The sequence below is a fragment of the Zonotrichia albicollis genome, chromosome 18 (assembly GCF_047830755.1).
Source record: "Zonotrichia albicollis isolate bZonAlb1 chromosome 18, bZonAlb1.hap1, whole genome shotgun sequence".
Lineage (NCBI taxonomy): Eukaryota > Metazoa > Chordata > Aves > Passeriformes > Passerellidae > Zonotrichia > Zonotrichia albicollis.
Window position 1 is genome coordinate 891,865 of NC_133836.1, and position 16,273 is coordinate 908,137.

General features: G+C 45.5%; 1 protein-coding gene across 2 annotated transcripts in view; it reads right to left on the reverse strand.

Annotated features, from left to right (window-relative positions):
* The window catches only part of GLT1D1 (glycosyltransferase 1 domain containing 1), a 34,200-nt gene extending 19,861 nt beyond the window's left edge, over positions 1-14,339 (reverse strand). For both annotated transcript variants that reach the window (XM_074553953.1, XM_074553952.1), the window contains exons 1-4: positions 14,062-14,339; positions 6,925-7,073; positions 4,883-4,988; positions 2,550-2,601 (exon numbers count right to left, since the gene is read on the reverse strand). In XM_074553953.1, the coding sequence (XP_074410054.1) occupies positions 2,550-2,601; positions 4,883-4,988; positions 6,925-7,073; positions 14,062-14,129 (375 nt within the window). In that variant the 5' untranslated portion in view covers positions 14,130-14,339. The remainder of the gene's footprint in view (positions 1-2,549; positions 2,602-4,882; positions 4,989-6,924; positions 7,074-14,061) is intronic.
* Between the last annotated feature and the right edge of the window lie 1,934 nt (positions 14,340-16,273).

Consider the following 16,273-nt stretch of genomic DNA (forward strand, 5'->3'; position numbering starts at 1 on the left):
GAAAAAAGCTTTCAGAGTTCAACATGAAAATATCTGTTCAATCCTAAAAAAAACCCCACACTAAAGAGCAACAAAACACATGTCAGTGCGATTTTCTTCTGACTATTGAAAATCAAAACTATTAGATACATTTAGTAACTCCAAAAGCCAACAATGTAATTTATATTTACTATGTCCATTTACAGTATCAATGAAGCAATTTTGCAATAAACACAATTACCAAGTTAGTACATATATATACTTTTTAGTTTGTCTCTATATCCTCTCTTATGATCATTACCCTGTTTTTCTGGAATAAAACAAATTTCAAGTGTCTAGCTGAAAATCAGCACTAGTTCCCAAAAAGCTGTTGGTCTTGGAAGACTGGTTTTGAAAATCCAGTTTATATTTATCTATAATACAATTTATAAACATCTCAGTTTCAGAAACTGCTGTCAAATATAAAGACTTGCCTAGACTGGAAAACTGGTGCCTGGTGGTTATTGCAGAACATTCACAAATAAAAATTACAAAATAAATTACCTTAAAATAGCTGTAGTAAAAGAGGTAATTATTACACTTCCAAAATCACTCCTGAAGCGCTGTTATTTAATTTAGGTGATTAGAGAAGCAATTTCCTATTTCAATATCTTTCTATAACTCCAACTGTGGATTTGTGGAATAATTTTTTTTTTTTAATGAAAAGAAAAACAGTTCAGAAAGAAACTTCAATTCTTGAACCAGTCAGCTCAGGAAATAGGAAGCCACAGAAGTGATTTTTTTTTTAAATTGCAGAGATTTTGGTTTTCCCTGTTGTTCCTTTGTGGCTGCCCCTCGGTCCCCTGCCCAGGCTCTGCAGTTACTAAAAATGAACTGGGAAAAGAAACTGGAAGAAAAGAGGTCACCAAAAAAGTCATCTCCAAGCAGCTCACAGATGGGGAGGAGGTGGTTTCTGAGAATCAGGGTGAGCAATGTCACCAAAATTACACAAAAAAGCAGCAAATCCACATGGGAATGAAGTGGGGGAGAAAGAAACAGCTCTGTGCTACCTGGGGATATTCCATGGACTTCATCTTCCTTGAGCTTTTGTGTTCAAAGGATTTAAAATAATAAAAATAGTTTAACACATCGTCACATCATTTTATTACCTAACAGTGGACCTTCTCTGACTAACACTTTGAATTTCCCAGCATGATAAAAATGATGAAATTATAAAAAACCCCTGCAAGCAATGGGACAGCACTGCCAACCCCAGAACTGAACTCTGCAGGAAAAGGGAGCAAAACAGAGAAAACCAGGAAAAAGGAGGTGGGAAAAGCAGGGGGCAGCAGCCTGAAAACACCAAGTTAAGAGAGAATTTCAAGTTCAGCATCCTCATTCCTGCCCTGCAGGACCCCAGAGGGCTCAGGGAGCAGAAACAGCCCTGGAGGTTCTGAGGGCACTGGGACAGGGCTCAGGGATGCACTCACTCTTCATAGATCAATTTTCTCCTATGTTCTTATTCTAAATGGGCTTGAGGAGAATGGGAAATGAAATGAATGCTAATAAAAGTGGCTTAGGTAATTCTTCTGCACCAGTTTTATGCTCCTGAAATAAAAATCTGACCATGGGCACGAGATCTTTTACAGCATTTGAGGTGCTGATTCCGGAACTATTTCAAAGCTCAGTTTGGTTTCCTCTCCTTACACTCTGTTACTTTTGTCCTTTTCTTGCTTAATATCCCTGACAGAAGCTGTGCCCTTTCCCTTTTACCCATCATGAAGTTCATTGTAGTAACTATTAAAACCAAATCACATTTGTAAAATAAAATACCAAATCCCATGTCTGCTCATGTATCCTTTCAATAAAAACAGATTTTAAAAATCAATTCATGCTGGAATAAGGCATTGTATATCCTGCACTCTCAGTGATTATTTTTGAGGCCAGAGTGCATTAATGGCTATCCTATGATGCAAATTGGAACTGAAGAGGTGCCAAGCACTTTGTTTTAATTTCTTGCATTAATTGTTCAGCCTCAGCTGGTGTTTGCAGGGTGGGGTGAGTGAGCCAGCACCTCCTGCAGGAGGGAGCTCCTGCCTTGCTGCTCCCATCCCCAACGGCTCCTGCTCACCCCTCACCGGTCTGCTCATCAGCACACAGAAAAATCTAATCTAATTTACCTCTGCAGCTCACCTTAAGAAGTTTATTCTATTTCCAGAGCTGACCAAACAAGTATTTTCAAATTATACCTCCAAATTCTTTGTTGTAACTAATGCTGTCTGCAGGAATTTTAAAGCTTAGTAAATGATGCCAAAAGAAACAATTTGGCATCAGGAGAGACTGGGTAACAACAAATGATTTGTTTTAAATGTTACAGAGAAACACTTCCTGAGCTGCTCCACACTCTCTGCTAATCCTGAAGAGCTTTTAATGCCAGGCCCCTCTGACTGCACATCAGCATGAAATGCTCTCTCTGAAAGGACAGCAGGGCTGGGAACAATGCAGATTATTGCAATTCTCTGCATATTTAGGGCACATTTAGAGCATGCATATCTGCTAATACAGTGAGCACTGCCAGCACACCAACATACCCACTCTGCTGCTGCCAGCTCCTTCATTTCCACCGTGAAAGCCACAGCAAACCTGGTTAGGGGGACAAAAATAGTTGGGATCATCTGCTTAAAGTGTTTAAACATTAAAAAAAGTACTTCAAAAAAAAAAACAAAACCTTGATAAGAACTAAGATCAGAGGCTTACAAAGCTGATCCCAGCTGAAAGACAAAGCAGGCTTTGCACTTGTTCCAGCAGGAAATTTGGTTAAACCAGCAGCAGTTCCTCAGGCTATCCACTTGTTCCAGCAGCAAATTGTGGTTAAAGCAGCAGTAAATTGTGGTTAAACCAGCAGCAAACCCTGGTTAAACCAGCAGCAAACCCTGGTTAAACCAGCAGCAAACCCTGGCTAAACCAGCAGCAAACCCTGGCTAAAGCAGCAGCAGCTCCTCAGGCTTTCCTGGGAAGGCGAAGTGAGGATTCCTCAAAGAGAACCCCAAACAAGGGCACAGCTGCCACTCTGCCCAATGTAATGCACACAGCAGCAGCAGGATTCCCATAAACGCTGAACTAGAACTCCTGCTTTTGCTTGGTGAAACAAACCTTATTCCCCTACGTGTGTTCTGTAGGATCTGCTGTATGGCCCTGCAATGAATTTCACACCACAAGCTTTGAGGTTATTAAAGCCCCTGCAAACGCTGCCTTTGTCAAGCTGCACATGCTCCCTCCCCAGATCGTGCAATTATCCTTTCAATACATCACATTAACAAGCATAAAAAGATGTCACTTCTAAGTCTACAAAATACTGTTCAATAGGAAAAAAAATACCCCAGAGGGGTACAAGCACCATTTAGAGGGATTTGATTAAAAATGAAACACTCATAAGGCCAGACAGTGTTCAATAGTTTGTTTTATGGAATGTGCTGGGATATTGTACTGGACAAGTAATCTACAATTCATGATGCTTTCTGCTTAGAACCCTGCAATCAATAAAGAAAAAAAATCAATGTTTCTTTTAATAACCATGCAATGAATAACAGCAATGATGCTACTGGAGAAGAGGCACATTCAGAATAACTTCTGGAAAACTGAGATGCTTTTCCTCTAGTAGAGAAAATATTGTAAACTGCACAGGGATGTCATAATACATTTTGAAAGATCATAGATAATTCAAGCTGTTAAGGTATTCTTCAGGTTCCCAACTCAATAGCATTAAAAAACATTCAGTAAAGCAGATTTTGTATTAGCTGTGTTTGTGACAGATGATATTTTAAACAGAGATGGATCAAATGGACACACTCGGAGATTGTTTTTATGTATTTCTCATTTTGCACAGTGCTGAAATCCATCTGGCACATTAGATATATTTTTCCTTTCCTTCAGACCTGTTTAAAGAACAACTTCTGATTATTTGATAACAAAAGTAAACAAGTACATAAATTTTTTCCTGAGTGGAACCTTAAGTTGCTCTCAGCTCCAAGCCACACTGAGGCACAGGAACGTGCCCTAATGATTTTTCAATGAGTGTGATTAAGTGCTGCCTTTAAAATCTGTTTGCTTACCACACTTTATGGGGATTACAGACAGAGCAGCACATCTCTGCCAGTGCCGAGTGAGCCAATAACAGCTGGGAAATGGAGAGGGAGCAGCAAGGACAGAGCAGGAGAGAGGAGCTGAGCAGATCCTGCCTGGCCCAAAATCCATCCTGCTCTGGGTCTGACACCAAACAAGGTTTCCTCCCCCACCACAGCCATGAGCAAACACTGCCCAGGTCAACAAACCTTTGGATCAGTCAGGAGAAAACTGCTGGGGATGTTGAAACCATGAAACACGCTCAAAAGTGTTCTCAGTTTTTAGTAATTTCCTCTGGTTTAGGATCAGTTCTTGCTCTACATTTGATGACTACACCGGCACAGCACCAGAGCTTTCCAGACTTTAAAACACCTGAAAATGCTCCCTTGTCATTTCACCTAAAACCTGAGAGAATTTGCTTCAAGACTTTTTTCAGTCTCTGCTTCCTTGCTCATGGGCCCAGGGAAAGGATCAAATTTCAAAGGATCAAAAAGGAGAAAAAAAAAAAATTAAAAAAAATCTGTTTGTACCAGAGGGATCCACTTTTCAAGCAGGCATTCTGTGCACAAGCTGTGTGTGAGGAGCAGGGCAATCCCAAACAACCAGGCTGCATTTTCTGATCAAACTGCTCCCCCTCCACCACTGAATCACAAACACAGGTAAAGGTCACCAGGATTTCAGCACTCCAGGGTTTTCTGCTGGCCTCCACACCTTCCAGTGCTTCCAAGTGTGTGTGGGAACTTCCTAAAGATCTGCCTCAAAAATGCAATTTCCTGTCAGAAACCTCCCACCCTGCCCTTACCTGGCTCTCTCCAGCACTGCTCCCATCACCTGGCGCTTCTCTTTGCATTTCACGTCTTCATTGACATCTGTCCCACCAAAGATGATCCCAAAGGGAATTCTGCTCCCTGCAAAGCAATCAGAAGGGGGCCAATATGTCGTGACCAGAGTGAAAAAGTGCATTGATAGCACTGAATCACCTATCTGAGCAAAAATCTCTGAAAAGGAAACTTGAATGTTTATTTTTTTAGTACTGTAGCCCCACACACAATAACTGCACTTTCACAGGACATCAAACCAAATGGGAAACAAAGTCTGTTGATAAAAACAGAAAATGTACCATAGATTTCAATTTGTATTTGAAAGTTAAGTGAGCTGTAAGATCAGGATGTATTAGCATTGCTAATTTCCTCATTACTAAATGAGAGAGCAAGCAAAAAGAACGAAAGACTAATTACCATTCTGGCTACTTGGAGAATTTCCTTGGCACTTGTTGATATTACACTCTAATGTTTGCAGGTGGAGGGAATTGATGTGCACTATCAAAGCACCACTGCCTCTAATCTTCCAGAGACAGACTGTCTGTAACACCATTAAAATATGCACTGCCTCTGTCATAAATTTAAAAAGTGAATAATTATGATGCCATCTATTGGGTGTGCTGATCCTGTAAACAGAATTTGCAGGATGAGGCCAAGCAGATCAATAGTGTGGCAGCAATGGTAGTGCAATCACTAAATTTCTAAATGTTCCAGGAGCCAGGAATGTTCTCTGGATCCCTATTTTGTCCCAAAGTCTGTGATAACCTTTACACTTTGACTGTGATAATCTAAGCAACCTTACTAGTACTGCCCTGCCTTGCAGAGATTTTTGGTTTATTTCTCTTTCAGTCACTGCAGATACTTTTTAGAGCAGTGTAACTGATTTATTGAAACTCCTGAGCTTTTGTAAGGTATCAGGCTTTTAGATCACTTGGGACTTTGAAAAGATAACAGAAACAGCATTTGGGCATTGCCATGCAAGTTAAACTCCAGTAAAACTGTACTCCAATGAACATTATAATTCAACTTTATCTTCTGTTCCTCAGCAAAAATCCCCAAAAAACCCAAAAAAGATGGTGCTCAGACTTTCCATGTGCTTCCTCCAAAACAATTCAAGGTCTTGTCAAAAAACCCAATCATCTCCATGTTCCAACAAGCCTTAATTCATATGTGAGCATAGCTTATTTTACATTTATATATTATATTTGTACTTTTTGTGTTTGTATTTCAGGTCCCTGCTGAAACCAGAGCCCCTGTGGAGCAGAAGCAGCCCAGCAGAGCAGACACAGAAATTCAGGCTGTCTGCAAACCCCCAGAACAGTGAGGGCACTGCTGAAATCCAAACCAAGCCCAGAGCTGCCCAGAGATCAGTGGAAGGTGCAGTTCTGTGCCTTTGGACAGATTCCTGTAACTCAGGGTGCTCTCAGCTGAGGATGCACAAAGTGCAATTTCAGCAGGTGAAATTACTGTCTGTAATTCTCAGAGCCAGTGCTCCCAGTCTATCATTAGTGGCAGGCTAAAATTTTGTTCTCCGTGGCTAAAGAGAATAGAAAATTTTATTATTTGTCTGATAACATCCTGTCTCCTGCAGTCTGGCTGACAGGAATGTTATTTCACGTTGAAAAACCCTGACTCGTTTTTGAGCAGAAAAATGAAATTATCCTCCCTGCTTCCTTCCATTTGAGCCCAGCTCTCCTTAGCCAAGCCATTGTCCTCTGAAAGAACACATTTACTGAAAGGATCTAATGTTAATGTAATGCTCTCGTCCTGATGTAGTTAAAGCACTTAATTACCAAGAGCACCATGTGGTTTAAAAGTACATTTATTTAGTTCTCTCTCTATCAGATCCCCCATCGAGAGGGATTTTTAGCATTTCTGAACGTTTGCTGAAATGGATAAACAGAGAGAGGATATTCTGTGTGGGTTTGTACATTTACAGCCATGTGTAGCAGCTAGGATTCATTCTCTTTCCCTGCAGGACTTTTTGGGAGGCATTTTTATTGCAAAGCAGGAGGAGGATTACCTTGCAGCAGTCTGCCTCCTTTATAGAGGTGAATGGCCAGGGCTGCATCAAACTTGTCTGAGGAGGTCAGGTTTGCTATTTCAGCTGCACTTCCATACATGAAAGCATCTTTAAGAACACAGATGTGACCTGCAGCCTGCAGATGATTCCTTCATTATTGGGACAAACAGAAAGAGAATAAAGAAGCCACTATTAATGTTATAGCACACCAGCGAATGAGGCAAACTTAATCAAAATGTTTTCCCTCCAACTTTGCTCTTTCAACTTTATGTCTTTTTTGTTCAAGCAGATATCAACCAGGAGCTTCTTCACAAGGCTGGTTTTCTTTGCCTGGAAGATATTTGTTATCTTCACCACTGGGAAGCCACAGGCACCTTCCAGCAGGGTAACGCTGCCTGGGCCAAGCATGATCACCACAAAAATCAGAAAAAACGAAGCATGGTCAGGACCTTCCTGACTCAACTTATTATTCTGAAATAATCCCTCCTTTTGAAGGGAGGCGTCAGAATTCTTGTGTCAGGCCTTGCTCTTAGAGATTCTCAGCTCCTTGTTCTGCGGAAAGGACACCAAGTGAAGAAAGCACAAGCATGTCCAGCTGGTCAATGCTACCAAAATTAAAGAACATCAAAAATGAATGCATCAAGAGAGCCAGAGAGCTGAACTGTGTTCCCCTTCTGTTTGATGGTGGGTTTAATTGCTTCTTGTCTCAGCTCACCATTTATAAACCAGGCAAAGGATTATTGAAATATAAGCAAAAAAACTTACTACACGAAAGTAATGACACAAATACCTTCACAACCTGCTTTGAAATCTCATTTCCAAAAAGCAAAACCAACCAGCAAGCCCCTGGCAGTGAGCTCTGCCATGGCCCTTTCCTTGCAGTGGTTCTCATGTGAGAACATTGGTGCCAGGGCTGCCAGAGCCAGGCACTGGTGATTACAGACAGCCCACTCCTGCCCCAAACAGAACCAGGTATCAGGGCTCCAGGAGCACCAAATCAGGTATCGGGGCTCCAGGAGCACCAGCAAACACCCAGAGCAGCAAATCCCAGCTGACACGGGGTGTTTGCACTGCCAGGATCACACAAACACCACAGGAACGTGCTGTGCTTATCCCGTATCGTGGCGCTGATTGATTTCTCATGATGTATTAATTGTTCTGGCATTGAGATCCTGCTAGCTCATTGGCTGCCTGGATCATTCAGCTTTCATCTCCTGATTACTGCACAGCCTCCCCAGAAATGTGATTTTCTGTGATTTTCTGTCCTGCAAAAGTTAGTAATTCCTGCAGAAATTGGTGCTAAAAGTGCTGTAAAATGTCTGGGGGCCTTGGAGGGAATGTGCCAGCCCTGACTGTGTCGGACAGAGCTGCACTGGCACCACACACGATGCTGGATTCCCTCCTCAGCCCCCAGAGAAACTCCTTTCATTCCACTGTCCCAAACCAGACCAATAAATCATGATATCTGCTAACAAATAATGAAACACAGCCACATTTCAAGCTCCTTGTTGACACTGCTGAGCCACTCTCAACACCAGCTGCCCCACGAGCTGGTTCCAGGTACCTGCCCTGCCCTTGCACAGGTTCTCCATTTATATCCCAATAACGATGCCCAAATCTCCCAGCTGTGGAGGGAAAATCTCCCAGGCGTTCCTTGGGATGTTGCTGCAAGCGTTCCATCATTTCACAGGTGCTCATTAAATGGTCTAAGAGGGTTTTTTCCCATCAGCATTCCAATTACCATAAATCACTATCATGTACAAGCAATATGTTTGCATATTACAATTAATTTGAAAATAACTCTCTCAGGACATCAGGAATCGAGAAACTCAGCCAGGAATTCCAATCAGAAGTGGTTTTTTAAAATATACTAGGGATGACTACTTCTCCACACATTCCACAGCTCCACATCTCCCTGGGGAATGGCAGCTGTTCTGCAGTAAATAGAGAGGGATTCCCCAAGTGTTCCAAGGCTCAGAGATTGTGCATTACCTCTACAACTTCAAAATTACTTCTTTACCCATTTTTATTCCACTCAGGAGCACGTAAAAAATTTGCATACATCTTTAGAAGGAAAAATAAGCCAATATTCCCAGAATAATTCAAATTCCCAGATTTAAACAGGCCCTGATCCCCTGAACATTCTACTGAGTTTGATCTCATTAATCACAAGTTTCAAATGATGCATCCATGGAAATACACGAGTGTAGAAGCTGAGTTATTGGGTAGTATTTAAGTGCTGAAATTCACAGCATTATTTTCATATTTTCTAAATGGCTTTTCATCTTTATAACCAAAAAAGCAGAGTGATTTTCACACATATGCTGTTACCAAGGAACATGACTGGGGAGTGCTGCAGTTATTGCAGGGATGTTTTTGGAAGACTGATCTGTGTGTGAAGTCACAGATGTCCCTGAATGAGGCCCAGGCACAGCAGACACATCATCCATATCTCTTCTCCTCCTGGCAAATTCACATTATTTTGCCATTTCATAAACAAATACTTGGTGAATGAGAAACAAAAATCAACCCAGCTCCTGCTGTCTGGGGATCAAATGCAACACTGGAAATGCCAAATCTCAAGGCTACATTTTCTCTCTATCATAGTTCTTAACAGAGGAGATAAATCCCCAAGAGTCTCAACAAACCCTGAATGTTGCTTGGAGCTAGAAATTGCCTTGCCCATTCTCCCCTTCTGCTGAAACTTGCACGGAAGCCAATGCCATGACTTGGGGAAATATTATTTCTAAAGTGGAGTTGAGCTGTCAGATCCCAGATTTTGGGTGTTTTTCTAAGCAGAAGGCATCAGGGAGAACTCCAGCCATTCAGTAAATGTGACAGAGCATTTTTAGAAGTACATTACACTGGCCACTGCTTACTCTGATATTTATACACACCTGAGTATTGGACAAAGTATTTCCCAGTCCCCCTCATTTTAGCATTCAGGAAATTAATTTCTCTTTGTTTGGTACATTTGTAAAATTCGTTGGAAATCACAAAGCTTATAAGCGAAACTTTCGAGTGTGTTCTCTGGATCCACACTGTGTGCAGAGATCCTGCTAAAAGCTACAAGCCTTTCCTGACACATTTTCACTTTGAGATTTCTATACAAAAACCATTTTTCTCTAACACATCTGTGAAATACCAAGCGATGTTTTACAATGTTTAAATTTTTATTCCCTACATAATTGATCACTGCTTCTCACTTCTCCTGGCTAGCAGCCTCCCTCCTCCAGCATCAATCTGCAGTTCACAGGTTTGCATGTCAGGAAACAGTTTTAGAGTTCCAAACACAGCCTGGCAAGGCACAGGAGTTAAAAGTGTGCTTATTTCTAAGGTATTATGGTTGTGAAACTTGCTCTGTTTTGTGTGATGTCTTCCTTTCAGAAACATTTACCTTCTAAATTTCAACTGATATTTAATGGAATCACTTGCAGACAAAGAATGTTTGATTTCCAAAAAGTTCCTGGTAGGTGGATACACTGACACTTCTTGAATGGCACAAAATAGGCTTCATCCAAAAATATTAATTATCTCTTTCCCTCAGCTGTCTGCTCAGCACAGCAGCTGTGCACCAACTCCTGTTAAATGTATGTGGCACAATTCAGAGCTTGTTGAGGGAGCAGAGTCATTCCACTGCCTCTCAGAAACTTGGCCAGACCTGAACACTCACAATTCCCACTGAAGCTCATCAAATTACACGAGCTTAAACCCTGCCTGATCTCCTGTTTCCTTTGTAAATGATCTTATTTTTTCAGAATTGTTAAAACAACACGTCCTTCATTTCCCTCTCAAACCTCTCCTTGAAGCAACATAGACAAATTGCATTGGCACGAGTGAACCCTGAATAAAGTTCACTGTGAACCACAGAAATTAAAAATGTGAGTGAGGATGGGGACCAGCTCCTCCTGTCTGTGTGCTCTGAGCTCAGTCACTGAGCTTGGCAAGGACCAGAGAACTCTGCAAGGCCTGAACCGTGTTCCACACAGTTCCTGCAGTGCGCACCATGGTGGTACCAAGGGCAGCCCCTGTAAGAGATGGACTCTTGCTATGGTGCAAAGAACACCTGTTCTGGGTTCCTGCTCTGGGCATGGCCACGCAGGGCCAGCAGGGATGTCGCAACAAGGATGTCCCAGCCTGAGCAGGGAGGCCCCGGCCCCGGCAGGGATGGCCCCGGCCCCGGCAGGGATGGCCCCGGCCCCGGCAGGGATGGCCCCAGCCTGGTCCCAGCCCCGGCAGGGATGGCCCCGGCCTCGGCAGGGATGGCCCCAGCCTGGCCCCAGCCTCGGCAGGGATGGCCCCAGCCTGGTCCCAGCCCCGGCCGGGATGGCCCCGGCCCGGGCAGGGATGGCCCCGGCCTGGCCAGGGATGGCCCCGGCCTGGCCAGGGATGGCCCCGGCCCCGGCAGGGATGGCCCCAGCCTCGGCAGAGCCATCAGGGAGGTGCAGGAGCTCCCAGAGCTGCCCTGAGGACAGGAGCATCCCCTGCCCTGGAGTGTTCCCCTGTGGGATTCCAACTCTGGCACACAGGGTAAAATGAAACAGTAGAAATGTCTGCATTACTGAATACTCCAATAAATGTCTAAGCTCAAAACCAATTGTCCAGAGGAATGATAAGCACCGTTTAATTTGTGGTTTAATTCTCTTGCAGGTGATTACCTGGAGATTTACAGAATGGCTGTCTTAACTGGCCAGTTAATGAGAGCCAAAACAATTTCTCCCTCTCCACAAAACATTTACATATTGGCAAAACAGTTACTCTAAATCTTTCTAATTAACCTATTAATTCCAGATTTCTATTCCTCCTTACTACCAAGTAATAAAAGATGAACAAAACACTTCAAGGGGCAGGGAAGAATAATTTCTTTTCTTCCTTGACACATCTTTGATCTCATTTCTAAGGTTGAACAATGGCAGCCTAAGCAGAGACTTTTGCTTAGTGCTGTATTTATTCATTGCTCATATTTTTTAAGGTGATTAAAGATTATGCACACCAATAGGAAAAAAGCCCACAGCACATTCATTATACCACTTGTTTTAGCAAGTTGATTTTTAGCCAAATTAAATTCTGGTACCTTTGTCACCACTTACTTTAAACTCAGGAAATGAATATCTTATTTATGAAAAGATGAAGCAGTTATTGGAAGAGTTGTAATATCATAAACAGAGAATACACTGTTATATTAAGCCATAAAATTAATCTATGCTGGCAAGTGTTCCACCCGGAGACAACACCATTGTTTCATTTATATTTAACCAAAAGTTCAAAATTCAAAAAAAATCAGGTAAAGGCACCTTGCTAAGCCACTGTACCTCAGGACAATGTGCTCACATATTCACTATCAATATCTGTAATTAAAAGACTTTTATATAATATGTGAACCCTTGCTTTTCTGGCTCATTCAGACTTATTTTAACTAGAAACAATGCAGAACCTGCTTTCCACTAGATTAGCTCTGAACAGCTCCAGCCTAAAAGTACGTCTGACTTCCCTCCAAGTGGAATTGACGAAGAAGGAAAGTAAATATTTGATTTATAAAGGTACATAACCTCATAGAGGAAAATTGAGCAGTGATGTGCCCAATAACTAGTCTTGTACTATCCAGTGAGAGCAAAGGGTAAGATACGAAAGGAAATGCAGAATGCCACAGGAACTCTGCTGCAATGTACAGGCATAAAAAGAAGTATATATACGCACATAAAGAATTTACTTGTCTCAATATTTCAGTAACAATTGTGGTTTTAAAATAGCAGAACCTTCAGCTTTCTCTGGAGTTCCTATCCTCAGTGCCTGGGTGACAGGACCAGCAGACATGTCCTACCAGCACCTCATCCAACAGAGCAGCCCTGCAGAAGTCTCAGGCTGCACTTGCTATGACACAGGCAGTGTGAAACCTAATGTCTGAGGATGCTGCTGTGCATAACCTCACATGAGAGACAATGCACAGATCAAGGTCAGGGAAAACTTATAATAGCAGACTATCCCAAGAGATTCATCTGGGGAGAAACAGCTAAACTATGGAAAACTCTTAGATAAGATGAATCCAAATCATTATTGTGGGCCTCAAGAGGACAAAACCATCGGGAAATTGTTTATTTTCTATAGCGATTCATTTTTTTATAGCTGACGTGCACAGTGAAGCCCCAGCAGCAATGCTCTCAGCCACATCCCTTTCCACGTCACAGAAAAAGCCAGACGGGGACATGTGGGATATTTCTGCGGTTCTGTTCAACCGTGCGATTTCCCAGCACTGCAGCGCCGTGTCCGTCATCCATCCATGTATCCATCCATCCATCCATCCCCACGAGAGCAGGCACCGGAGCGGCTCCCGCACGGCTGCAGCCGGGGCTGTGTGGCACTGCCGGGCTGCCCGTCACACCGTGTGTGCCAGCCGGGCTGTGTGGCACTGCCGGGCTGCCCGTCACACCGTGTGTGCCAGCCGGGCTGTGTGGCACTGCCGGGCTGCCCGTCACACCGTGTGTGCCAGCCGGGCTGTGTGGCACTGCCGGGCTGCCCGTCACACCGTGTGTGCCAGCCGGGCTGTGTGGCACTGCCGGGCTGCCCGTCACACCGTGTGTGCCAGCCGGGGCTGTGTGGCACTGCCGGGCCGCCCGTCACACCGTGTGTGCCAGCCGGGGCTGTGCGGCTCTGCCCCGCTGCCCGTCCCACTGACTCTGTCATCCCCACAGCCGGGGGCAGCCGGGGCTGTGCGGGACCCGGCCACGCTGCGGGGCGAGAGCGGCCCGGGCTCCGCCGGCCGTGCCCGCTCTGGGCACGCACCGGGCAGCGCCGCAGCGGGGGCGGCCCCGCGGCGTCCGCGGGCTCGGCCACCGCCCCCCGCACATACCGGCCCCGCTGGGCTCTGCCGCCGCCCCCCGCGCCTCCTGGGGCCGCCGGGCTCTGCCGCCCCCCGGCACACCCCGGCCGGCAGAGCCACCGCACACCCCGGGCCGCCGGGCTGTGCCGCCATCCCCCGCACTCCCGGGGCCGCTGGAGCCGCCATCCCCCGCAAACCCCGGGCCGCTGGAGCCGCCATCCCCCGCACTCCCGGGGCCGCCGGAGCCGCCACCGTGCGCCGGCGCGGGCCGCGCATGGCGGGCGCGGAGCGCAGCGCATCCTCCCCATCGCGGCACTCACCGGATCCTGGCGGCCGTGGTGGCGTTGCCGGTCTGTGCCCGCAGGCACGCCAGCAGCAGCAGCCTCATCGCGGCCGCTCCGCTCCCTCCGCTCCGCCCGCCGCCGCCTCACCTGCCCGCGGGCCCGGAAACGGCGCTGCGGAGCGGGGCCGGAGCGGCCGCGGCCCCGAGCCCTGCCCGACCCACCCGGGCGGGGATGGGCCGGCCCTGGCAGGTGCTCCCGGGCAGAGGGCACCCGGATACCTGGCAGAGGTCTGGGTGCCTGCCCTCGCTAGTCCGGCACAGAGGTGACTCGCTCGGATCTTGGCCGGGGAACGGGAATTCAAAGGCCTCCTGAGGACAGCAGCACAGCCTCTGCTCCCGCTGCCACCCAGGAGGCGCCCCATGCTTGGGGAAGGAACAGCCATAGGAAAAAACCTAAAGGTGGGTAAGATGCCAAGCACCAGAACAGCCAGAGGAACACGCTAGTCTGAAGAGTAAGGAAAGGGATGGTCAAAGAACACTCCCAGCATCAGGAAGGCCTCAAAACGCAGCAGAACCAAAGGTGTGCGAGACCAGCGAAAAGGCAAGAAACACTGCAACAGGCAGAACCCAAAGATAAAACGAAACAGGGAAGAAAAAAGAACAAACCTGAACTCCAGTTGAAGAAAAAGATATCCCAAACCAGCAAGGCAGTGTTCGGGATAAAAGGGTCCACCCCAGTTAGAGCCAGAAACACCGTGCAGCTGAGTGGGGCAGCAGCAGGAGGGTGAGAGGCCAGCCCAGGGAGTCCATTGGGAGATCAATAGCAAACAGGTGGCTGATTGTAGATACCCACCTGAACCTGTTTCAACTCTTGTGAAAGTATTGAGACCAGGTGCAGCACATTGGTGGTGATGAGAAGGGGGCTGATTGGCCAGAAAAGTCACTTTTTTCATTATAACCTGGTCTGATTGCCTGATGTAATTCACCACAGGGCCACACAGATGCCAGCTTCCCCAAAGGCTGGAGAAGACAGGGAAAAGTGGTCTTCAAAAACCTGCAGTGCCTTGTTATTCATATTTCACTCTCAGGTAGACAGAGATAAAATAAGCCACATGCAGAGAAATATTGAATTAATAGTTTTTGAAACAGTACTTCCAATAATTTGTGTGGATTTCTGAGGCTAACAGGTGTTCTGAAATTGAGTGTTTAAACGTCATAAAAACACACACTGGAGTGGGTTCTGGCAAACTGTAAACATTCTGGTAGGCAGGCTCATGTTTTGCTAACGAAACTGAATGCTGCAGAGCTGTGTTAACTGCATCTCACTGAGTTATCCCTTAGATTCAGCACAACATTCTTTAGACCACTTCAAACTCCACTGGAACTAAAAATTTTGGCTGCAACCTAGAAGAGCAGCAAATGCTGCAGAAATGCTAAAAACCGGGTAAATGCTAATCTAAGGATAGGCAGAACCAAACCATTGGGTGTAGAACAGTTGTGTCACCATTCCAGAAAGCGTTTCTGGCGTGAAATCGCACTCCTGCTGAGACGTGGAGGGCTTTTGTCAGCGTGGCCAGGATTCCAGCCTGGAAGTGGCCCCTGTGGGCACACTTGGGCTTCTCAGCTGTCACAGAGCTGAAGGTGTCACACGGGCTGAGTGAAGCTCCACAGGTGCCTTTCAGCCCCTCCTGGTGCCACCATGTCCCCACAGCCCATCCCGGCGTGTCACACCTGGCAGCTCTGGCAGGGCGTGTTCAGAGCAGCCTTGGAACCAAAAATGGAGATTCTGCAGCTGTACCCTGGCTGTGAAAGCTCAGAAAGCCATGGTTTGGGTTAGCAAATGCTGTCCAACACATTTAGTGCGCAACACAAAGAAGAAAAAACGCAAACATTAAAGCAAGACAAAGCCGGCTCCGTGAGAAATGAGGAAACTCAACCAGTCACCGGAGAAATAAAGAGGAATTAAAGGAAACATTCAAAGAGATCTTAACATGTTATCACTATTTATGATAACTCTGGCTTTATGCTATTTAGGCTTTGACTGAAAAAAAATCTGGAAATGTGCATTGCATCTTGAAAACACGGAAATGCATGAATGTATTCCTGTATAGACACAGCTGCGCTCACTGTGTGCACAGAAAGGGTCCTGGATGTATCAGAATGAACTTTTAAACACACTGTAGCTCAGTACTGTCTGGAGGGAAATGAAAACCTCCTTCCTGCTGTACTTCCAGAGAGAACAGTAACTT